A 25,332-nucleotide genomic window follows, 5' to 3' on the forward strand; every position below is an offset into this window, starting at 1 on the left:
ATGTGCTCCTGTGATTCACCTTTGTTTCAATGTATCATTCTCCCTGTACCAATTCTGCTGCTTCTATTCCCCCTCTTCCTTACCAGTCTGTAAACTCCTTATCTGCCTACTCCCTCACTATCTTGCTGCCTCTGTATGTACTGCAGCACCTTCTTTCTCTACTGCTGCTTTCTGGTGACATCTTACCAAACCTCACTATCTTGCTGCCTCTGTATGTACTGCAGCACCTTCTTTCTCTACTGCTGCTTTCTGGTGACATCTTACCAAACCTCACTATCTTGCTGCCTCTGTATGTACTGCAGCACCTTCTTTCTCTACTGCTGCTTTCTGGTGACATCTTACCAAACCTGGCTTGCAACTTGCAGTGCACCCTCTGTATTTACTTTCATGCAGTCTTCTCTTTATGGTAGACTTGGATATCCATACGCCTACTTCCTAGTTCCTGTTTTCTTGGTTGGCTGTTGTGAAGGCGCTTCTCTTCACCATAGAAATGATTCTGCGATCATCCACCACTGTTGTCTTCCATGGATGTCCAGGTTTTTTGGCATTGCTGAGTTCACCAGTGCTTTGTTTCTTTCTCATGATGTACTAAACTGTAGATTTTGCCACTCCTAATATTGTAGCAATTTCTCAGATGGGTTTTTTCTGTTTTTCAGCTTAAGTATGGCTTCTTTCACCTGCATGGAGAACTCCTTTGACAGCATGTTGTCTGTTCACAGCAAAATCTTCCACATACAAGCACCCCCCCTCAAATCAACTCCAGGCCTTTTATCTGCTTAATTGATAATGACATAACAAAGGAATTGCCCACAACAGCCCATGAAAGATGAGTCAATTGTCCAATTACTTTTGAGCCCCTGAAATGAAGTGATTGTGTTAAAAGAAGGCTTTAGTTTCTCACATTTTTATGTAATCTTTTTGTTCAACACACTGAATTAAACCTGAACGTCTGCAGTTCAACTGCATCTGAGTTGTTTAATTTAAAATTAATTGTGGTAATGTACAGAACCAAAATTAGAAAAAAAGCTGTTTCTGTCCAAATATGTATGGACCTAACTGTATATTTCCCCACTTTCCCTATTTTTACATTGACCTTGTACCACACACAGTACACATAGCAGTTGGAAGCCCGAAACGCGCCGGGTTTATCCGACTTACGTATGTGATGCTACATTTGCGATTCCCAGCACGTATTTTGACAGATGTGTGATGTTTAGTGCCTATATGGCCCAGGTACGTGAAAACTCTGATTCAAGTTGGATTATGATATCAGTAATAATATGTTTTATGTGTTATGAGAAGTTATTACTAATACAACACTTGCCTAAAACCCTACTCTTTGTTGTTTTTCCAGGTTTGGCAAAATACGCCTCCACAAGGCAATCGACTTAAAACCACTACATATATATTTTTTGTTTTTCAAAACTTTTTGACCAACTTGTTTACAAAAGACTCACCCACTTTCTGAACACCATCTCCCTACTTGATCCACTCCATGGTTTTGAGCTGCCCATTCCAACGAAACAGCCCTTACTAAAGTGGCCAATGACTCATCAAGCTCATCAGAGCTAAGTCACAAGGAAACTTTTCCCTCCTCCTTCTACTAGATCTTTCCTCTGATTTTGACACTGTTGATAACCCCCTTCTAATCAAAATCATAAACTCCAATAATATCAGTGACACTGCTCTCTCTTGGGTGGCTGACTATCTGACTGCTCCTTTCAAAGGAAAATCCTCCTTTTCTACTCTCCTCCCTGTTGGTGTTCCCCAGGTGTCAGTCCATGGACTGGTTCACTTTTTTTCTGTGCACAACCTCCCTCAGTGGTCTCATATCCCCCTTTGGTTAACAGTATCATCCGTATGCTGATAACACTCAAATCTATCTGTCCACCCCGACTTGTCTACCTGGATAAGGTTTCAAGCTGCCTGTCAGCCATCCAATCATTCTCCTTGTACATGCTCTTATCATCTTTCGTCTGGACTACTGTAATATCCTCCTCTCTGGTATTCCACTAACCCAACTCTCTCCTCTACAATCTATAAAGAATGCTGCTGCCAGACTTATCCATCATTACCACCATTCCCCATGCTCAGCTTTACTTTGTAGTTCTCTTCACTGGCTTCTATTTCACCTTAGAATCAAATTCAAGCTCCTGTGCTTCACCTCTCCACAATTCTTGTCTGACTCACCTTTCTGACTTTATAGAAAAATACATTCCTAGTAATTCTCCTTTCTCCTCCAATGACCTACTAATGAGTTCCTTATTAAAAACTTTTCTAGAGCTGCTCCCTAGAATGGTCTATCAACTCTTTACAATGGTCTTCCCATCTAATTTGGCTTGCTCCTACTTTCTGCGTATTTAAAAGAGCAATCAAAATCCGTATTTTCAAACTTGCTCATCCATCTTTTTGTCTCTATAAACTCTCACTACTTACCCTAAGTTGGACTGTTGCCATATTTATAATGTTTTACTGTTTCTTCACTGTTTTATACTCATAAGGGTTTTTAGTGCATGCAGGGGTATAACCTACTGTTTGTCTTTAGTTCTGCCAATGACCTACTGAAGAAAAGGATTTTAGCTTTTACATATGTTGTTGCTAAATTACCATTTATAAGACCAATCCATGAGAAAATGTGGACAGCAATAGTCCTACATTCTACTTTACAAAACAATATACAAACTATTTTACCACATACTATATATGTTTGCTTAAACAGGTTTTCTTTACAAATGAATAATGTTCCAAAGAGAAAAGAAGGTGACGGAAGCTGTACTTGTAGATTGTAAAATTTTCTTTATGCCATGCATGAGATTGCAGGATACAGCTTTGCCTACATATTTCTAGTAAAGGAAAAGGGTCTGGTATGCACAATTTACTGAAAATATATATAAAAAAAAATACTTGTCTTTTAAATTTGGTGAGAGTCACATACGTTTCTGTTTTAAGTGGGCATGTTAAATGTAAAATCAATTATCAGTAAGGTTTAATGAGTACAGAGCACAGCACATATAAAGTGCTGCCTTGACCTATACATACCCAATTTTTTTAACTCTCTGTTAACAAGCTCCAACCAGCATGTATCCACTTCATCCAGGTCATATCTGCAGGTTGCTTGCTCTGTGGTCAGAAGGCCTCCTTGACACAATGAATCAGGTGATGAGTTGTTTATTGTCTTTGAAGAATAATCCTCTAGCACTTCAAGCAACCTAAAAAAATAGAAACCAGTGGTGAATGTTACAAGCTTCGGAAGTTTAAAATACACAATGCATGTAAATAAATATATGCAATAATGTATGTTAATTTGGATATACGAACACATCCTAATACTGTGGAATGAGCCAGCAAATGTTTTGGTATATTAAAGTAGAACTAAATTTATGAACAAAAAAATTTCCTTTGCACTTCAGTGTATAATCCTGGCACACCTGCATGCTGGGATTGAACTTTCACAAACATGTACAGGAGTTACATCATGGCAGCCTGGCCAATCAAGATGGCCAAACCTGGAAGAAGATTGGGTGAAAATGATGATGCTGGCAATGGAGCAAGTAATGAGGTGAAATTAGTTCTGCTTTATTGGTGTACTAAATTTACTATGTAGAATTGCATATAGATACCAGCTATTTAAAGCAGTTAGATCTTACATTATGATACACGCTATTTAGGCAGTTAGGCTCATATCATGTAACCGCTGATATGAGCAAATTCCATGCCAGCGCCTCTTACCATCTTCACTGGAGAATAAAGAGGTTTTGAACATATCATAAAAATGTATTCCCTTTTAGTCATATAAATATGATATATCACATATTCAGATTTCAGATTTCCTCTTCACAGAACTCATTAGCTTAGTCAGAGGAATGTCTCACAATTTAGTTTGAATTTAGTTGAAACAATCTAGCAAAGTATGCCTCATGGCAGTCTCCTTTATGTGAAATTAGTAAAAGTATGCATAAAAAAACAAAAACAGAAAACAATTGTAAAAAACAAAACTTTTCATTTATTCGTTTAAAACATTATTTTCTATGCAGTCTTTTATATTTGGATGTCTTCAATATTAAATAATTTAAAAAAAAACATTGAGAAAGGTTTGTTCAAACTTCATTTATTTAACAGTATTTATATTTGTTTTTTAAACAAAGTATACTATGTTTTACAATGTTACCCGTGTACTTTTTATGCTGAATTTACCAAGTAGGTGCACCCTTTGAACCAATGTACCACTAGTTGTAAACTTGTGACATAGAGGGCCTGATTTATTAAAGCACTTCAAGGCTGGAGAGGATACACTTTCATTAGTGAAGCTGGGTGATCCATCACACCTAGAATGGATCTGGTCCAGGAATAAAAACCTTTGCTAACAAATAGCAAAGGGCTTTTAGGAAATCCATTCCAGGATTGCTGGATCACCTAGGTGCACTGATGAAAGTGTATCTTAAATCTGTGTAAGTGTAAAATAAATCTGCCCCAGAGCATCATCATCATCTATCATTTTTTTTCCCTCTAACTTAAAGGGCAAGACACTGGTTATAGCGGTGTTTATACTGCTTAGCAGCCCACTTTTTCTGTAAGACAATTATTCTGAGTGTCTTTTTACTGGATGCACTTGCTGCAATAGGAGTTTGCAAAATGAGAAAAAAAAGTATTTGGTACTCCCAGTCTCTGAAAGCCTGGGAAATGTGTGCTTTGTGATGCTAAACTGAAGCTTTAAAATGTTTTTTTGTTTATGGACATCCCCTTTAAATATTACAAGCAAAATTGGCCTTGGTTGATAGTTGACAAAGCCTACAATGCAGGATTATCAATCCAAAATATACTTATTTAAAGGCAGCAAGCAGGTTACAATGTAATATTGATAATGCTTAACCATCATTTAGAACTAATTTGCAATATCATGTTTACAGTGCAGTGGTCAGAACTTAATTACATTGGTTTTTCTAACTAGCTGATTTCTTAAATTTGTATCTTGCATGTCTTCAATCATGCAATCAGTGATTTAACCTATTTAAATGAAAACCAGTAATCATTATGATGCTTGGCATCAATATGTGTCAACTTTGACAAGAGAAAAAAAGCATGATAGAGAGGAGAGAGTTTGAGGAGATCAGAAAGAAAATTATAGACAAAGCAAAGGCTAATATAAAACCACATTCAAGCAGATTGATGGTATTAGTAAGAAATAGCACACCTCCCTGTATGTGGCTGAAAGAATAAAATCAACCCCACAATAGTAAGTTCAGTGGAAAAAAATCCCTAAAAATCCAGAATGGAAATCACAAAAATACAAACCCACAAAGCTTCTGAAAGAATATCCTTGGGCAGACAAAGGGGGAAAAACTGAAAAACAGGAGGTGATATTTCATTGTTCCCACAAGATGCCCTAGATCTGTGGGAACAATGAAATATCAAGACTTTCAAGACAATCTGGAACAAAACAGTGTCCAGTGACATTAAGCTCTGTCCCAGTCAAAAGCATGGCTCTACCAATAGGATGGTGCCCTCAAACACACAACTAAAGGCAACCAAGAATGTAAATTCAGTATGCATTTTTTTATATAAATATGCCGCCAAATGTTACTACTTTATGATCCACCAAAACCCCAAATGTGAAAAAAGAAACATTCTTTTACAAAATTCAACTCAAATAAGCTTTGAACAAAACTGAAAGAGAAATTGAAGTATGGCAAATAGAGACTTGTCCCTGAGTGCCACAATGTCTATATTTATTTCTACCTTTTCCCTACCTTTTCCGTTTCAAGGAGGTGTCAACTGTTCAAAAAAGCATTTATCTCCTGCTTTATATTTGTATAGCTCTAGAAGCAGTAACTATGCATAATTAGGTCAAATACAGTTGAGTGGTAGAGCTGCACATGTAAGAAAAACTCCAGACTGTTCATTTGTCAAGGACAATTTTAATGCTTTTTTCAAACTTATCTCTTGCACGCTCACATTAAAGAAAACTTCTTACAGCAGGGAATAGGAAGAGTCTATGAAAAGGCTAAATCAAGTCAGTTTAACTATTGGAGAATTTTATAAAATATGTTTGCTAACAGCATAGGATAATGACAGAGCCACAGCAGAGTCATATCCAAATGTCTTAGAAAGGAGTACCAAACCGTTACTTTTTAAATATAAATGATAATATTCCATAATTATACTTTGTATTTTTATATGTGACACTGCCATAAGGCAATGTGAAGTAACCTGTGTTAATGCACCACAGAAGTGTTATCTCTCCTTTTAAACAGAATACATCAGTTATAGTTAGCTGTTTGCCTCAAATCGACAATTAAAATTAAGTTAATTTCTAGGTACAAACATGTTTATTTAAATATACTACTAAACCCATTATAAGTGTATACAACTCAGATATTACCTTGGAGTGACAACCTTATTATTGCGTTGCACATAGCTGGTGCAGCGCTGTAAAAGGTACCCAGAAGGTCTACCTACTATAGAAAATTGCAAAAGGGGAATGGATAAAAGACCTGCCATGCTGCATGAGAGAGCAGAGGTAACTGGTCTTTATTAACCTCCCTGGCAATATTCCCGAGTGAGGCTCGGGGTTAATTTTCAGTACCAAAAGCCGTAACCCCGAGCCACACTCGGAGTGGAATTGCAAGGGAGTTTCAAGCTTACCTGGTCCCCACGTGCCCGGGGCATTCTCCAGCGATGCCTGTGGCGCCCTCCAGCAATGCCTGGCATCTGCTTCCCCTGGTGATGCCCACCCGGCATTTGCGTCCCCTGCGTGTGAACGTTGGGGACGCGAGGGCAGGGGACGCAGATGCCGTCAAGGCTGTGTGAGAGTGTGTCTGGGGGGTGGGACTGTGCGTCTGGGAGGTAGGACCAGGCAGGAAATTTAAAATAATGAGTATTTTTCAATGTACTGCTTTGACATTTAAAAATACGTGTTAATCAGACTGTCAGGGAGGTTAAAAAAAGCTTGTGAACCAAGGCATAATCCAACTTTCCTGTTGCATTTCAATATTATTTGCTATTTGGGTATTTCAACTTTAAATTAGATTTTTAATCAGTACAGTATCAGATAATATATAAAAAAGGTGAAGGGCTAGATGACATTATAGTACAACTAAGTGGCCCCATGATAAAAGAAAAGAGTTTAAAAATCACTTAACTGAAGGACACCAGTGGAGTGACAGATGTGTGTGACAAGGAGCAGGGTTTTCTATTTGTGTGTGGTATTTGGCCTATGAACAAAATTTAGGTTCTCCAGCAGCTAGCTGGCAGATATTAAGAATCCAAGAGTAGGAAAGTGTAAAATGAATTATTACTGCAATGGCTTGGCTGCATAGATCTTGAATACACCACTTTACATAAGAGATTACATAACTTTTACCATTCTGTCATTAGCCAGATGGAACTTGACAGCATATACATTCAGTCAGCAGACGCAGCCAATAAGGAAGTTTTTAGTCTCCTCTTGTGGCGTGGCAGCAAAGGCTAGTTTTTAGCTGGACCCTGGAAAACCTAGACTTAACATTAATACTTGTTCTGTTTTGCACAATGATTTTTAGCAGGACTCAAGCACTCACAAACAATAGCCAGCAAAGTATTTGGTATACTTATAAAAGTACAATGCAATACTTTTCACATCAAAAGCTTTCAGCCTAATGCTATTTGTTTAAAATCAAGCTAGATAAAGTAAAACCCCCACCTAATAAAACTTTAGGATATTTTCTCTAGTCAACATTGTAATGCTTGTTTTAGCATCTCACCGCTGTATATAGCTGCATTTTTAGAAAGCATGGCAGGGAATTCAGCCAAAACATTGCAGCTATATTGTGATTCAAGTTAAACAATGCAGATAATTGCATTCTAATTTACATTCACAAATTATAACAATTCCAGTGATTATGAACTCTGTCTGAACCAAGCTAAATCATGCTTTCCTAATCAAAAATTCACATGTCACATTTGGAGTCGTAAAAGAGAATTTTTGTTTTCTATAAATGTTCATCTATTCACTCCATCACAGATGTTCATATTAGGGGTGTTGTCCCAATGATCAAGAATAATTTAAAGAAAACACCAGGTAAAAAGAAAAACATTTAGGGACAAAAATACTAATGACAAGTGATGTGTGACTAGCTTAGAAGCCTAAAGCTTAAAAAAACAAAAAAAACAAAACAAAACTGTAGTGTATGAAAAATGTAAAAGGAGAAATAGTTAAACCAGTTAGCAAGAACACATTTATTTCAGGTTTATTTCCTGAGCACTTGGGAACCTGAGAGCTCCCGGAACTAATAATTGTTAAGATTCCGGGCATGCTTTCCATATATTCACTTATTCCCTTTAGCCAATGAACACAATACAGGCGAAGCATGCTTGAACCTAAAGTTTGAGACCTGCAGCCAGTATTGGAAAAACTTAGCTGCTCAGGCACAAAGAAGGATAATGGCATATGCATTCTTTTTTTATCTTTAACTTGTTTAGTAATTAATTTCAAAAACACTAAAAAGTTAAAATTTTACCTTATCTAAACACCACCTGCAATTTGGGTATATTGTATGTAAACTGGAATAAATTTTAAAATTTTCCCCCTAGTTTCAGACTAGTATATGGATTGAGCATGCCCCAAATAATAATGTACGGGGAGTGTTGTCGGCTAATGGCAGAGAAAGCAGCGTTCCCTGTGAGCTCCTGCACCCACCTGGCAAAACCTAGCAGCTATAACACTTGTGTGCTCATAAAATACTGCTACATGTGACCAAAACCCTGAACATCGCAGAAGGGGAGACCCAAGAGAGGTATCGTGCAAGCAGGGAAACTCGCAAGATTCTCTTTGGCGGGCTCTGACGGACCAGGCCACAAGGCCGCAGTGTCCATAAGTAGTCTTCCCAGACTCCAAACTCTGGACGCCATCGATTGGGCCCAATTACCTCCATCTTATCAATCCTCACAGTCAGCTGCACAGGATAGGGACAGCCTTGCTGCCATCCCCTCACAGGAGTACCCCAATTCACCTATCCCCAAGCCCCTATATACCACTTACTATGGAAGATAACACAAGTTCCAGAACTCCATTTGAAACAGGGAAGAACACATGGGATTTGAAAGCGCATCTTTGTGCCTTACCCACCAGACAAGAACTGGAACACAATATTGCCCGTCTGAAAGCCAGCTGTAGAACTGTGTTCCAGGCAGTCCACCAATCTTTAGAGAGCCATCAGATCTACCACAGCTCTTTGTTGATCTACACTTTCCCGACATTATACTTCAGGATTGGTCCACGGCGATGTTCTCACTGAATCGTGGGATGGACACATCGCCCTCTCGTCCCACGCACGCCGCAACTGTTTTTCCTGCTAAGGCAACAAAGCGTTTTAACCAGCCTCCAGTTCTCGGTATCATTACCACAGGGCAAAACATGTCCACCCTGAATTCTCTAAGCTTCCCCACTCCAAATCATAGACACTCTCACAGACCCTAAGGGAAAATATCTGTTTGTCAAAATCACTGCCTAGGGGAGACCTTATACAGTGGCACCCATATATTCAAAGAATCAACAACCCACAATACCCTTATCCAAATATCTTGAAGGGATTCATACAGTCATAGTGGGGGGGACCCCAGTTTTGTGCTAGACCCTCTGGTGGACACTACTTCGACAAAGATTCCCATCCCATACTCCAAAATAAATGCATTTCGAGCTAAACTACATGATCTTCAAATAGTGGACACCTGGCACACCCTACATCCAACGGTTAAAGACTATACCTTTTACTCCAATCCACACAACAAGTATTTGTGCATAAACTACGTCCTGGTGAGCCATAGAGCGCTAGATTTAAAACCAGAGGCTTTTATAGATCATTGCCCCTGGTCAGACCACTCATTTTTATCAGTAACTATACAAATACCTCAGACAAGGAATGGAATTGGAAGTGGAATTACTCCCTCTATAAAGGTGATAAATGTGGCAGACTCCTTGCGAGAGGACTCCATTCTAGAGTGGTAATAACCTAAATTTCTTCTATACACCCCCCCCCAGGGGACCATATCCTCTACACCCCAGGACATCCTGCAACTGTTCCAACAATAATATTCAAATTTGTACTTGTATCTTGATTCCGCACACACCTCCTCACAATCCTTGCAGGACTACATCGACTCCACTTCCGTACCAACATTGGAGCCAGACACTATCTTCTATTGAACTCCCTTTTCAGAGGAGGAAGTTTTCCTAGCCATAAGGAACACACAGTCAGGAAAAAGCCCCTAGTCCGAATGGATTCACACCAAACTTTTATGATTTACATTCCTTGAATTTGGTACCATTTGTAACAAAGGCTTTCTCCTCCATATCCAAGGACACCATATTCCTGACCCAGAGTCTAGATATGCTAATCACAGTCCTCCCCAAACACGATAAAGACTATTCAGACCCATCTCATTAATCAATGTCGATGCTAATATATTCTCCAAAATAATGGAAAATCGCCTCTCCCCGTATATGCCCTATCTGATCCATTTTGATCAGGTGGGCTTTACCGTATTTCCCCAGCGATAAGGCGCCCTACACTATAGGCCGCACAAAATGCTCATTTATGTTTTAAAACTCTAAGATAAGCCACCCCATCTTTTTAGCCACGGCGTTACTAAATTTAACAATCTGAAGTAAATACTGTAGTAATTAGAAGTAAAAACATCTACGTAATTTGGCACGCCCCTGGAGGCCTTTGCAATACTATAGTGACATCATACCGTAGTTGAGCGAGAACAATCAAATTGATAAAATTTTGCACTTACCCATGTTATGCCGCAACGCAACTCCTACACTGCAGAAATTAGGCTTCAGGTCATTGCTTTCGCAAAAGAAAATGGCAATCGTGCAGTTGGACGCCACTTTGAAGTAGATGAAAAGCAAGTGAGAAATTGGCGCAAAGATGAGGAAGCTTTGCGCAAGCTTCCGCCACGTATGTGTGCAAGGCGTACAAGGGCAGCAAAATGGCTAGGCTTGGAGATGTGACTTAAAGAATGGATTCTCGCGCAGCGGGAGAATAATCGGGTAGTTTCAACAGTGGCCATTAAAATGAAGGCATGAAGAATGGCTACTGAAATGGCAATTGATAACTTCAAAGGAGTCATAATTGGGTTTCTCGCTTTATGAAAAAAAATGGTCTATCTATCCGAGCTAGAACAACTGTGGGACATAGACTGGCAGACGACTGAAAGAAGAAACATGACAGTTTTAAAGAGTTCGTCAGCAAGGAAATCGAATGACACTGAAACTAACACTGGATGATGTTATCAACATGGATGAGGTCCCAATGCACATGGACATTCCATCAACATGCACTGTCGATACAGTTGGTAAAAAGATCATATCAGTAACTACCACAGGTCATGAGCAGACAAGTTTTACAGTTGTTCTAGCTTGCACTGCAAGTGGCAAAAAGCTGAAGCCATTCGTGATTTTTAAGAGGGTGACAATGCCACGGGGAAAACTACCCAAGGGTATTGAGGTCCCAGTGAATAAGAAGGGCTGGATGAGTGAAGACATTATGGTGGAATGGGTGGACAAATGCTACAGAAGGCGGCTTGGAGCTGGATTTTTTAACAATAACAAGTCCTTGCTAATTTTCGACTCTATGCCTGCTCAACTGATGGATAGTGTTCGGTAGGCAGTGAACAAGGTTGGTGGTCACGTGACTGTAATACCTGGCCGACTTACATGCAAACTGCAGCCACTTGATATTGCTGTCAATCATGCATTTAGGTACCTTGTAAGGATTGAGTGGGAAAAATGGATGGCAGATGGTGAGCATACATTCACTTTGTCTGGTCGCCAGCGACATACAGTCAAGCCTGCAAATAGGTTATTTCGGCGTGGAACAACATAAAACCAGAAAGCATACAGAACGGTTTTCGCAAAGCCTGAATCCCTCCCCCACCTACAAGCCTAACAACTGCACAAGCAACATCTGCAATATCTGAGAGTGACGATACCAGTGACGAAAGCGTATCTGACATTAGCGACAGCAATGCAGCACAGGTCTCAATAGAGTTGTTCGTCATCTACTACCTACGTCATATTTTCCAAACAGTCCCAATATTTCTCCCCCCTCCATTTCTGCGTACAAACCAGCAACTTTTCAGAGCTTTTATATGGAAATCAAAACGCCCCCACATAAAGCCCTTCGATATTTAATGAAACCTAAAAACAAAAGGGGGGACAAGAGTCCCTGACATTTTCTCTTATTGCCGGGCATCTATTCTGATTCGCCTAATGAACTGATTCCACAACAGAAACATGAAAAGCTGGATTTATTTAGAGAACACTCTTTCCCCAATGGACCTGCGGTCCTTGCAGTGGGTAGATGGTTTTCTCCTATCCTGATTCGGATAGATGCCCCTTGGCATTGGGGGAGCACAGGACCCTATTCATACACCCCTTCCCTCCTTAATATCCCAATGTTTCTGCCTTCCCCGACCAAATAGCCGAAGTATGTGTGTCTTTTCCCTTGTATCTCCCTTCCCTGATAATTACACAATAGTACTATCTACCTGAAACATATGCCTACGTTATTTTTGATAAATGTACTGGTATTTTTGTAACTGCGAGATTCCTATGGTATTTTATCTATTTTGATGACAGCGCGGAGGAGGGTTGCAGCTGCCTTGAGTCAGCAATATCAATGTTTATCTACATATCCTTTGGCTGGCAAGAAGATTGGAGTCTTAAAGGGTACTCAATATTGCCCTCTTCAAACAACTCATTATAATCTCGAAGGGACGGACACTTGCATGTTTTGGATATTACTAATGTCTCATGGTTTATATTATACGTTCCTCTAAGTTATTTTGTAATAATACAATATAATGTATAATCTTTTGTTGTTTTTATGTTTTTAAATTGAAAACTTTAATAAACTTTATTGAAACAAAATAATGAACAATGTTTAATGGATAGATGAGGAGAGTCAAATATTAGTAGAAAGAATTTACCTTCAAACTAAAGAAACATAAGTGGACTTCCTTAAAAGCTAAATCCTAAAAACACACCCTCACCTCTGTTTGTTAAAATAACTGGGGAGAAAATTTTTTACTCACTTGCTGCAGTCAAGCTTCTTGACTACAATCTTCCTGTGTGTACATTGGAAGTGTCTAACCATGTCCCACATAGGCACAATATGTTGTGATGTTAAGATTTGCAACCTGCCAATACTGCACATTCATACCCACATTACCTAACACTGGCACAAACTTCTGCAGTGCTACCACTGAGGCAACTTCTGCATTTTCTTATTCATTCTATTCTTTTACCACACAACCAAATTTAAAATTATTTACCTTTGTTAAATGGACCCAGTTGATAAGGCTAGCCATACATGGTAGTACCTGTTTTGCTGGTAATCTATCATGTCTCTATGTGTGAAAAATTTCAATGTGGGCCTTTCTATGTGCGTGTTCCCTATAAAAATAGTGAATCACTACATCCATTTCCCACCTATGTAATTATTTTGCTGACAGATATGTGAAATTAACTAAAATTGTCCTACTATGGTTGTACTTTGTTTTTCCTACTCCTAATATATTTGCTGCCACTCCTTGCATTGCTGTAGTTTTCAATTTCCCATTGTATGAAGGAAGATGTATCACATCTGGACAGTGTATATAATTCAAACATTTTTTTAATTTACATTTCTTTAACGTGGACCCAACCTAAAATTTGAACTTCACATAAAAGGGTAGACAATCCTTTTATGTAAGGTAAAAGTTACCTTGTTTTTTGGGGGGCCTAAAACTCTTTAAAAAAACAAGTGAAGCACCTCATCTGCTGTCTTTACCATTGGGGTGAAAAAAACAGTATGGGGACGTGGAAACCCAAAGAAATCATCATCTGTCCAGGCATTCAGATTACCTCTTTTCTCACCATGATCTGTACTCCGCTAATTACTCACCCCTGTTTCGTGCAATAGCTAGATATCTGAATAGATAGCATCCTAGCCCCCCCCCTCGCTGGTTCAGGAAAATAGCTGCAATCAAAATGAACACTTTACCCAGATCACAGATTTCTTTTTCTTTTCCGCACCCTCCCTATTGCTATACCCAGACTGGTCTTGAGGAATATCCAAAACAAACTCATAAAATTTGTTTGGGGAGACAAACTTCAGCGCATTAACACAACTACATTATATACTCCTAAAAAATTGGGCGGATTGGGTGTATCTAACATATTATTATACCTCAGAGCAGCCCAAATCGCAGCGTTAGGCCAAACTACTATTCTGCATCCAGGACCACAATGGACTGACCTGGAGGCCCTGGCCTGCCCCTCAATACCGGTCGAGGTACTTATGTGAATTCCCTATTCTTGTACCATTGCACTTATTTGTATTATATTTTTATTATCAATATTGGAAAACTACTTTATTGCCTGCTTTATTTAGACTTTGTAACCTAAGAGGTGCTGAATTATTTTTGTTAGTTTGACCTCATATGTTTATTCTACTGATGTCTGGTTACTGATTGGTGCTCTTCTTCTTTTGTTTTTAACCCCCTATTCGCGCCTTCAACCCTTATTTTTTTCTCTTCCTGTTATTCTATTGAGATTTGTTGTGCAATGTTATTGTTTACTTTATTTAAAAATTTCAATAAAAACTTTGAAACAAAAACGAAAACAGAATAGGGGTGAAGAGCTTCTTTGGATACTCACGTCATGCATCTTAGGAAGCTTCTGACCACTCCTTCTGCCCAAGTCGGATTTCTGGCATGCGCAGAAGGAGCTTTTTTTTTTCTATAGGGCAACTCTTGAATTGATCAAACTGCCTGAAGAAGCAAGTGCTGCAAAATGTGTTGGACTTATCGGGACATACCTGTACCAATTTAAACTCATATGACGACTTATCTAAGTTTTTGTATACAATGTGTGTATGAACAACTGTATGTTAAACAAATTGTATATTTCTAACCATAGGACTCCTCTCTGAGAGACACCAATCCCTTGGTTGCCTGTCCTTTTCAACAATCTTTAACAAGGGATTGGTTATTGAACCAATAAGTGCTAGGACTGTTCCCTATACCTACATACTTGATTTAAACTGGATCATTTAAATAGATCATAGTTTCAATCAATATTTTCAATCAGTATTTTCAGCTGATTGCAAGGTGCATAACAGTATAGTGTATGCTGCACCGTTAAACAATATAATTGATGACAAATTGCTTGTTTATAATAGATCTCAAATCACTAGTTATTGTTTTCTTATAACTTTCGTCCATTTTCCTCCCTAAATGTAATTATGAACATCTCTAGTTTTTGCCTTTTTTAAGTTAAGATACGCATTAAACAAAATGTTTCAATTGAACACAACTTTAAATAAGATTTTTTGAGACTTTCCTTAATAAGAACATGCTTTGCTGCACTATTTAACCTATTTATCAAACAGAGGATGTAGATTCAAAAGAAATGTATTATTTTCCAGATATTCACACATTTTATAATCAAAACTATACACCTAGTTTGGACCGGTGAAATTTGTCTTTGTGATTTATGGTATATTAACTGTCATATTCATATTATGGTATATTAACTGTCATAATATGAACAAGTCATATTCACTAAAAGGATAGCTATCAGTGTGCCAGTGTTCCATTACTTTCCAATAAGAAGGCTTTGGATATGGACTAAACTGTGTTCTTGACTGATATTTCAGAGGGAGGCTCTAGTTTCTTCTATCTGGTAAGGGTGACAGGATCACCAAACTGGCTGCATAGAATAACAAATATTTTGGCATGTAACAGCATCATTAGGATTAGGCATACACAATTTTCTCATATTTTTTAGGTAGTTCAGTGGTGATTCCTTTAAGATCTAAACCATAATCTAGTCTCAGCTAACAGGTAAATAAGGAGGCTTCAATGAATAACACTAAACTAAAACAGATATAAAACCCAGAGTCAATGGGGGTACTTTAGGGTATCTTGCCTCTAGACATAGCTTTTAAGCTCCAAAGAAAATCCTACTTGTTTTAAAATTCTTCGCAAATAATCAGTGTTGTTGTTGATATAAGTATTACTTTTTGAGCAACATGTTGGACCATCAATATTCTCAAATGATAAATCCTCAGCTATCCTAAATCTGTTTTATTATGTTTTCGGGGATTACTGAAGTGTTTAGTTATTCTGCTTCTTGGAAGATGAAAAAATTAAAAACAGATGCTAAGTGAGGACACAGTATGATTAATGCCTAAACTATTTAACAGATACTTGTCATTACAGTGTATAAATTCAGAGCTACATTACCAACAGCGAGGAACTAATAGTTCTCAGTCTATTTTTAAGTGAATTAGGCAGCAAAACATTTTGAAAGGAAAAATTTATAACTCTGTCTTGTTTAGGCATATAGCTTAAAAAAAAAACAGTAATTACATGTTAACAGAGAATATATATTTATTATAAATTCAATTTTGGAAGACAAAGGTAATAATAAATAAAACACAAAGTGGCGTTTGTGGTAAATGGTACCATTAACAAAAAATAAAATAAAAAATGTGAGACAAAGTACAAAAAAGCATGCTAGCCACAAATCTAGGGTGTTAAATATTTTAATAAAAGCATTGTGTATTTTATTGTTTTTTTTTTTTTTTTGTAAATGTATTTATATTTGATTTTTATATTTCCTTTAAAAAGTTTTTTTCATTTTTTGTTTATATGGTAAATGCAGAGATTGGTAGGTTAGCCACTAGAGGCAGGGTTGATTAGCTACTACAATTGGTCTGTCTCAAACAGGCCATACACTGTGAAATCTATTTAATTATTATTATCTCCCTCATATTGATTATTTATCTGGAATAATACTATGCTGCACTCAATTTTGAGCAGAAAATAAACAATACTGATCATAACAACAAAGCTAGCTATATACAGGTCAAGCTATGTAGTTGTGTATCACTCACCACTCTCTCCCAAAACCCCCATGTGGCAATCAAACAGATATTCTAAATCGATGTTTGATGGTAATGTCAACTGAGGCTGCCCTCATTTTTAATAATTTTAATAAATTATCAATGGGGTTTATTTACTGAAGGAGTTTAGGCAGTTCACATAGCCAATTATCACTCTGTAAAGGAAAATTATTTTATCTTGTGAAAATGTACCTATGAATGGACATCATGTAACATGTATATGTTAAAAAAAGAGATGATTTTTGCTTGTAAAGAATAGGATGGCTGAAGTCAGTGGAGCTCCTAACTAATTCACTGAGCTTATCCCTGGCGGAGTAATAAATTGCTTTGCTAAGGGAACAGATTTCTAATTGTCTAATATTATTTTTCTCAACTAGAGTTCCTCCAGAGGTTTCAAGAGGTTACCACTGACACTAATATAATCTTTTTGGCTATCTGTAAGGATGACGTTCGGCCCTCTAGCCAGCAGTGTAAGTGGCATTCTTCCTGCTAACCACCACACTAATGTACTGTGAAAGTTATTTCAGGAGTTCCACCAGGGGTTCAAAAGAAAAACTGGTGCAAATTATTAAAGACATCCTTTTTTTCCTGTATCATTGTTAAGTGTTATGTATTCAGTTTTGTTAATGATAAAACAAGTGTTGCTTATCCAGCCTCCTATATTGAATAAGGGTAGCCGCCCCCTTTCTTTTGAAAATCAAATAGTGAAAAAAGAGAAAGTAGGTTTTTTTTGGCGGCAAATACTGTTAAATTTTAGTATAAACAAACAATAACAATTTATATAACAATAAAACCTCTTTCATGAGTGATATCTTGTCCCATTCACATCATGGGAAATAAGATGCTCAAACTAGTCAAAGGAAACCCTAAATGATTACAAAAACGGCTCTAAACCCGATGCGTTTCACCAACTGGCTTCTTCAGAGGATATGTTTTTACGGTCTTGAACAAGTCCCCCTAAATCCAAAAGGGGGACATGTTAATACCATACTTCAAATAGAGTGTAAGTGGATTGGTAAACCTGCCAGCGACTGAATCTCTAGGCCTTAATGATATGCTATAGTAAGTTACTAGCCCTTTCTCAAAAAAATATGACTTCACTTTGAGCCAGCCTAGTTCCTAATCTACTTTCTCTATCACTCACTGTTCTATTAGTATGTGACCAAGGTTTTCAATTCAACCCATTATGTTATCCTATACATGAACTATAGTGCTCTTGCATGCATCTCTTTAAGTAATGGACATTATTATACAAAGGACCTCTACTATATATAGTAATGGACATTCTTATACAAAGGACCTCTACTATATATACCAATATACATTTCCCTAATAACATTTGGTGAATACAATATAAATATTTAAGCCACTATACCACTATTAACAGGATAGTTATTCACATATCCTGAAAGTAGCAATAACCTCTTGCCCTTATTGGGACCTTGAATTGTATTGTAACTTTGATTTATTATTCAAATCTAATTGTTCCATATAATGGTATTATGTGTTTTTATCACAAGCATTTAAATTACGTACTCTATATTTTGTTATGACACCCCATGCAATTCTGTACTGTAAACGTTGCTCTGTAACGCAGGATTAATGCTTTACATACTGTGGTTATTCGCAGTTACCATATATGCGCACCATGTATACTGTAATGAGTAATTTGCTATTACAGTTCTAAATTATATTAAAGTCCTTAATTATTGTTAAAACCTCTTTCGTTAGGACTACTGTTTACTTAGAAACCTTGATCATGTTATGCGCTTATTATTTAACTCGTTAGTTATATAAACCTGTATCCTTGTTTATGTCTATTTACCCCATACATATTATAACTACACCTTAATACCAATAACATGTATAACACCGGATGCTGTTACACATATTTACTCTACAAAATATACTGTATTCAGACACAACATCTGATCCTGTATAAACAATCACACTGTATACATACTTCAGACACAACACACGTCCATTACATACAGATCACGCCCACATAACCTTACACCACATCATTAGTTCACAGTCATTTATAAAACCCCTCCATAGGTTTTTCCCTCTCCTTCCCTCTTCCTGTGACTAACAGGGACCCAGAATCCCATTTATCGGGCCACTTAGTTATCCAATGCCACGTGCCGCGATCTATCATGACGCGTGGTTAGGTTACTTCTCCCCTGTTAACTCGAGTCTTTGTATCCCGGGTTAATGAGCAATTCTCAATTCTTTAGTATAGGCTCATTTAGCCGCAGACTAAGAGCAAGGGGGATCATTTAGGGTTTCCTTTGTCTAGTTTGAGAATCTTGTTTCTCATGATGTGAATGGGATAAGACATCACTCATGAAAGAGTTTATATTGGTGTAAAAATTGTTATTGTCTGTTTCTAGTAAAATGTAACAGTATTTGCTGCAAAGAAAACCCTCTACTTTCTCTTTCTTCACCATTTGATATACAGTTTTGTTATGTATCCTAATAGGTTTGCCGCAAAAAAATAAATAAAAAGAAATCATAAAAAATGTGTGGTTTAAAGCAACAACCAGGTAATGAAATGATTAAGTACAGTATCCTAAGCATGCTTTGTCTTGTGTAAAACATTGCAGGAATGCCTGATGCTAGAGTACAAATTAGAGCTGCAATTTACCCCAGCTTTTATTGCTTCTTGTGGGACAGACAGCTGCAACAGGTGATGCTTTGATAAACTCCTAACAGGGTAGAACTGATACTGTATTCTGGTCCTTAAAACAAGCAAAGGCTTATTTTTATCTGAGCACAAAAGAGCAGAAAATGAATGTGCTGCTCAGGTATCAAAGGGGGTGAGCTAACTTCTAACATGACTTTTTGCTTTTGATGAACACCGAGCGCCCTAATTCTCATCAAATAATAAAGCAAAGCTGTTCTCTAATACTCTACTTTTATACATCTAAATAAGTAGACACATTCTTCGAGATTCAATAAAGTTTTTTTTCTATTCTTAGCTGCTTATGTGCTACATTCAGAGATTCACAGTTAGATGAATTACGGAGAAAAAAAAACACTCACAGTAAGAATTTAGCAAGTAAGCCAAGTGTGTGCAGACATATTTGATAGACACACACATGGATGTAAGCTATGTGCAAATCATTTAGCAAATTTAGAGTAAATAACGGACATTTTTTCAATTTGAGAAACAGAAAGATGCAAAGTGTTGGTTGTTGCTACCACTGCATATATAGAAATGTATAGTGGTTTTGTTATGTCTTTATATATTACAAACAGTAGAAATTATATTATAAAAAGTTAAATTTCAGATAATAATGGATAATATAATTATGTAGGTTTTCCAGGTTTTTCATTTGTTTCTTTGGTATAAACACTGTTTAATAAACTTAAGGTTCTGCTGACATTTACGAACGTAACTGAATGAAGTATTCACTCATCAGTATTCACTCATTCCATTATTAACTGAAAGCACGACTTTGATGCAGTCAGTCTTTGATTAACTATTTGCTTTTTATAAATATTATATATATATATATATATATATATATATATATATATTTATTCTTACAAAAGAAAAATTAATGAAGTCTAAACATTTTTTAATGCTTGCTTTTTCTAATTTTTCCTACTCCCACCACTTATCTCATTTCATCAAGTTTTTCTATTATGGAACATTACTGTAGTATGGTTAAGCCTGTCAATTTGCTAAATTTCTATGTACCCCTTCTTTTTCTTGATTGCATCATATATTGTTCTGTTGTCATACCATTGTACTCTTGTTTTACTATTTGCCCTTGTTAAAGCTCTTCCTGGATTTTTAAGTTTCTTCAACTCAATAAAGCTTTCAATGTGAAAAAAGTGAACAAAAGCATACATATAAATGTTTTTTTTTAATTTGGCATACATTTTATTTTGTTATGCATGTTTATATTTGTTATGGATTTTTAAGTGTGCTTTCTTTCACTTTTTTTACACTTTAGCTTTCAGTTAAATTTAGGACCCATGAGTTTGCATTGACTAATCGGATACCACACGTCACACTTACCTCCTCCTCGCTAAAGCACAGGCATCTTTCTCCTGCGCATGCGGGCAGTTCTGACTCTGGGAGTGCCTCTGATCCCAAGTTTTATCAGCTTCGCTCAATCCACTGGCCAATCAGAAAATAGCCTCTTAATCATCCCTGGCTATTTAGCTAGCTCAGACACAGCACTCAGCATTCGCGCAACTTATCTCCACTGGTGCCGAGCCCCCAGTTCTGTTGAGCTAGTTCCTGTTCACCTGTTGGCCAATTCAGTGCTTCCTCTATCCAGCTCCTGTGTTACCCCTTGTTGTCCAGTCTGTTTCCAGCCAACTTCCATGTGCTGTTCCAGTGTTCCTGCCTGTATGTGGATATTCCTGTGTCACCTGTGCCTCCTGTTGCTTCCATTGTTCCGTGTCTGCGGTACCCCCTGTGTCACTGGTGTCTGTCTCCTGGATCCCTGGAATTCGACCCCTGGGTTGTGACCTGACCTCTCTTGCTTGCTGCCTGCCTCAACCCAGGCCTTCCTCGACTATTCTTCAGCTTTGTGATTTGGTACCGTATTTCGTCCTGCCCACCCTGATGTGCCCAAGGCCTTCAACCTGGCAGTAACCAGCATCCTCACCATCAGAGGCTCTGGAGAAGACCTGGTTACTGCTTAGACTCTGTGCCTTGGCCCTTCCCAGGGCTCACGCCAATACTGTGCAAGCCGTAGTGCCCCCTAATGGCCCTGTCTCCCCAAGCGTGACACCACATTTGTTATGCCAGGTCATCACTATGGTTTGTGCAGCGATACCTAAAATGTGTGACGTAATCCCTTTGGTACATGTGTACACCCAACTCATGTTTGTGTTTGTTAATTGAATCATTTTTTTTTTTTTAAACTTGAATTTGCTGTTTTAAGAAGATGTGATATGTGATAGCATCCAGCAAATGATAAGAGGTCTACAATATAACAACTGGGGTCTATTAGAACAGCACTTGCTAGAAAAGGGTTTGAAGCAGGCCACTGGATAAAAAATAAATACAAATAAGAATAGACAGTTAAAAAACAGCTCCTACTACAATACTTGTTTTCGCCACAATACTTATTTTCCGCCACTAGATACCCTTAATATTTTATAGTTCAATTAGTCTTTATTGAAACTTTTTCCATGTAATAGTTATATAACCAATAAAAGGAATGCACATATTAAAAATAAAGAGAGAAGAAACTAAAGAAAAAATACAATAAAAGAAAAAAAAAATCAGAACATGGGAAATAGAACTAGATAGGGTAAATTACCAGTCTAACAAAATAAGTCAAATAAGACACATCAACGTAGTACCAACATGACATATTAAACAATTAGCGTTGGATATTACAGAGTGGATGTTGTAACCAAATATCCCATTTACCAAGAAAATTTTACTAAAAAAAAAAATTACTAAAAAAAAATTACTAAATGTAATGTATGCAAGAAAACATTACTAAAGAATGCTTTAGGAGAGCATCATCTCTTTCAAGGTGGAAATAGATAATTCCTTATGATGAGTAGGAAACTCTTCAACAGTGGGAGCATGTTATCATCTGAAGCTACAGGTACAATACCAGCTGAATGTTGTCCCCTTATCTATTGGAGTTGGGTGACTCACCAGATGTAGGCACTGGCTGATCCGCACTAGGAAGTCCCGTTTCCGATGAAGACGAGGTTCCGGGAGAGTCCGGGGGCGCTGAGGGAGAAATGGGCCTGGCGTCAGCGCCATCCTAAAAATCGACAGGTCTTGCTGCTTGAAGAAACTGGTGAGTTTCTGTGGTTCAGGCTTTTTTTTCTTCCTTTTTGTCATAGTCTTGTCAGGTAGGTAATCCAGCTAGGATAGCCCAGATAGTAGGGAAATTTGCGGTACATTGCTATTATAGTTGCTGCAGTTTCACACTGGTGCATAACACTTGGACTAAGCAGCTATCTTGGGTGCTGGCCAGACATGCCCCCTACCCTTAGTATTTTAAACTGAAAACCTGTAAGCATTATTTACCCTGTTTTCTCTTGCTCCGAATAACTAACTGAGGCTAAGCAAGGAAAAACAAAACACTTAGTTTTGGGCTTTCATAATGATTTATATTATGGTACAGTGAACAAGAAATGTAAAAAACTATTAGGAGCACAGTATATTCAATTATCCTGGGTGATAACTAGGGAAAAAAAATCTTTTTTTAGGTTGACTGAGGCCAAGGCATCGATAGATGCATACCTAGTTAAAAAGCTTTTGGCCTTTCTGTACCACAATTTGGTGTCAGATCCTGGTCACTGTTTTAGAAACAAGCAGTTTGCCAAATCTGCCTGCAAAAAGGCCAAGCAAAAATCTTCCTGCTGTGTTCTTTCCAAGAACAAAATATATGATTCAATGCCCCTGATTCATCAAGCAGAATCGGATTATCAGTCGCACATTCGTATTCGCGATCCGAAATCGTACGCGATCGCGCTTTTCAGCAACTGAAAAAGATCGCGGCCGGAGCCGCGCATCTCTGGCAGGTTTACACTGGTGAGCTTGCATTAAAAGTCACTGTTCCCCTAAAAAATCATTCTTTCTAATGGCACACACATTTACCCATAGCCCTAAAAAAAAATGTTTGCGCTGTTTAAATGTTTTTAACATTTATGTGCGCTAAGAAAAAAGCATATTTTTAAATCACTAATTTCTGGCTGGCAGTGAGGCGAGTGTACGCGCACACTCGAGTCCGGACCGTGGTAATCCGCGATCGATGGCCGCGTGTACTTTCGCGCTTCCAGCGAGCGTGGATTTTATTGATGAATCAGGGGCAGTGTGTCTGATAAAAGAAGTCTTATCCTGTATACCCATGCTCTTGTGAGTTCTACAATGTACCCTTTGGAAATATTGAAGACAAAACTGAGCAACTACTGTACTTATATAGTCTGCTTCATTCTACAGCGGTTCTAGTGGTTTTATGTAAGCATCAACACTTCCCATGAGAGCCAGTATAAGAAGGAAGTTTATAATGAACACAAAAACGTACAGAATGTATGGCTCAGAGGTAGCACTCTGGCCTTTGCAGCACTAGGTCCCAGCTTTGAATCTCGGCCAGGACACTGGCATGGAGTTTGCAGGCTCTCCCATTGTTTGCGTGGGTTTCCATCCCAAAAACATGTGGGTAGGTTAATTGACTTCCCCCTAAAATTGAACTTAGACAGTGTTATTGACGCATGACTGATGACTATATAAATACTATAATTTAAATGTAATGATATTAATAATAGGGGTAAAAATAATAGCAGAACTACTTGAAGATGAAGTTGTTTATATTGGGTTATTATATCTAAAGCATCTGTGTTTTGCTTTCAATAATTGTTATGTATTGTGTTGAGAAACAAGTTGCCAACTTAAAATATTCTACTGCCAATTTTTTGAATAACATAACTGATGGTTAACATATTTAGCAGAATATAGCCAACATCTAAGCAAACACAGCAGATAAATGGAATAAAACCCTACCATCCTCAAGATGGTATTATGATACAATGTACAGTATTTATGATAAGAAATGTTAGAGATTCTGCTGGTGCATATAAAAATCAGGCATGATGTTCCAGGTAAATATATAGCTCTGCTATGTATAGGATTAGGTAATTACATAATATCCAATGATTTTGTACAAGAAACAGAATTCTCCTCAGAACATCAAATCAATAGCAAAATGTATTATCACACATACTTGCGTGTTTCTGTTCTCTAACACACTTGTGTTCCGTTCACTTTCTGCTTGCAAAATGTGTGAAAAGTCTGCTTGCTACATTAACAAAGCTTCCCAGTTTTAAAAAAATGCTAGAAGAATCAGTAAGCCAACCATAGGAGTAGGAAATGGAAAGGTTTAAGATCAGGTTTAAGGTCATTAGATTATGTTCCTTTGAAACCTAGAAGTCTTCTGGTCAAAAGTGTAGCAAGTTAATAAATACAAGATCTTTTGTATCTCATCTTGGCAGCTGCATTCTTGGTGTTCTCACCCTGGTGACTCCAGTATACAGAACACATTACATTCACTGAGATTAAGACCTCATTCACACCTATGTATTACTTGCATGTGATCAAGCAAAGATGTGGATTAGAAAAACATGTTGATCCACATTTTAAGCTGTGTTTTTAACGTGCCAGACTGTTCTTCTATTATTAGGTCTCCGTTTAATTTGTTATGTACATTTACGTCAGCTTCTATTTAAAAAAAAAAACTATAGTTTCACTAGTAAATCTGGGAGCGGGCCGTTCTGTTACTGCAGAAAGGGACAGGTGAGGTCCCTTCTCCAGTAAAGCAACCTGCCTGTCCGCTAACTTTTTTTTTTTTGTAAAATGGGTGGATCAGAAAAGTGTAGGATCTGCCCTTGGCTAGGTGAAAAGCCCTAC

The 25,332-nt window shown here is 37.7% G+C and overlaps 1 protein-coding gene across 5 annotated transcripts in view; it reads right to left on the bottom strand.

Annotated features, from left to right (window-relative positions):
• JADE2 (jade family PHD finger 2) overlaps positions 1-25,332 on the bottom strand; it is a 256,030-nt gene that overhangs the window by 106,831 nt on the left and 123,867 nt on the right. For all 5 annotated transcript variants that reach the window (XM_072400764.1, XM_072400761.1, XM_072400763.1 and 2 more), the window contains one exon: positions 3,040-3,209. In XM_072400764.1, coding sequence (XP_072256865.1) covers positions 3,040-3,209 — 170 coding nt within the window. The remainder of the gene's footprint in view (positions 1-3,039; positions 3,210-25,332) is intronic.

This window comes from Pyxicephalus adspersus, chromosome 2 (genome assembly GCF_032062135.1).
Source record: "Pyxicephalus adspersus chromosome 2, UCB_Pads_2.0, whole genome shotgun sequence".
Classification (NCBI taxonomy): Eukaryota; Metazoa; Chordata; class Amphibia; order Anura; family Pyxicephalidae; genus Pyxicephalus; species Pyxicephalus adspersus.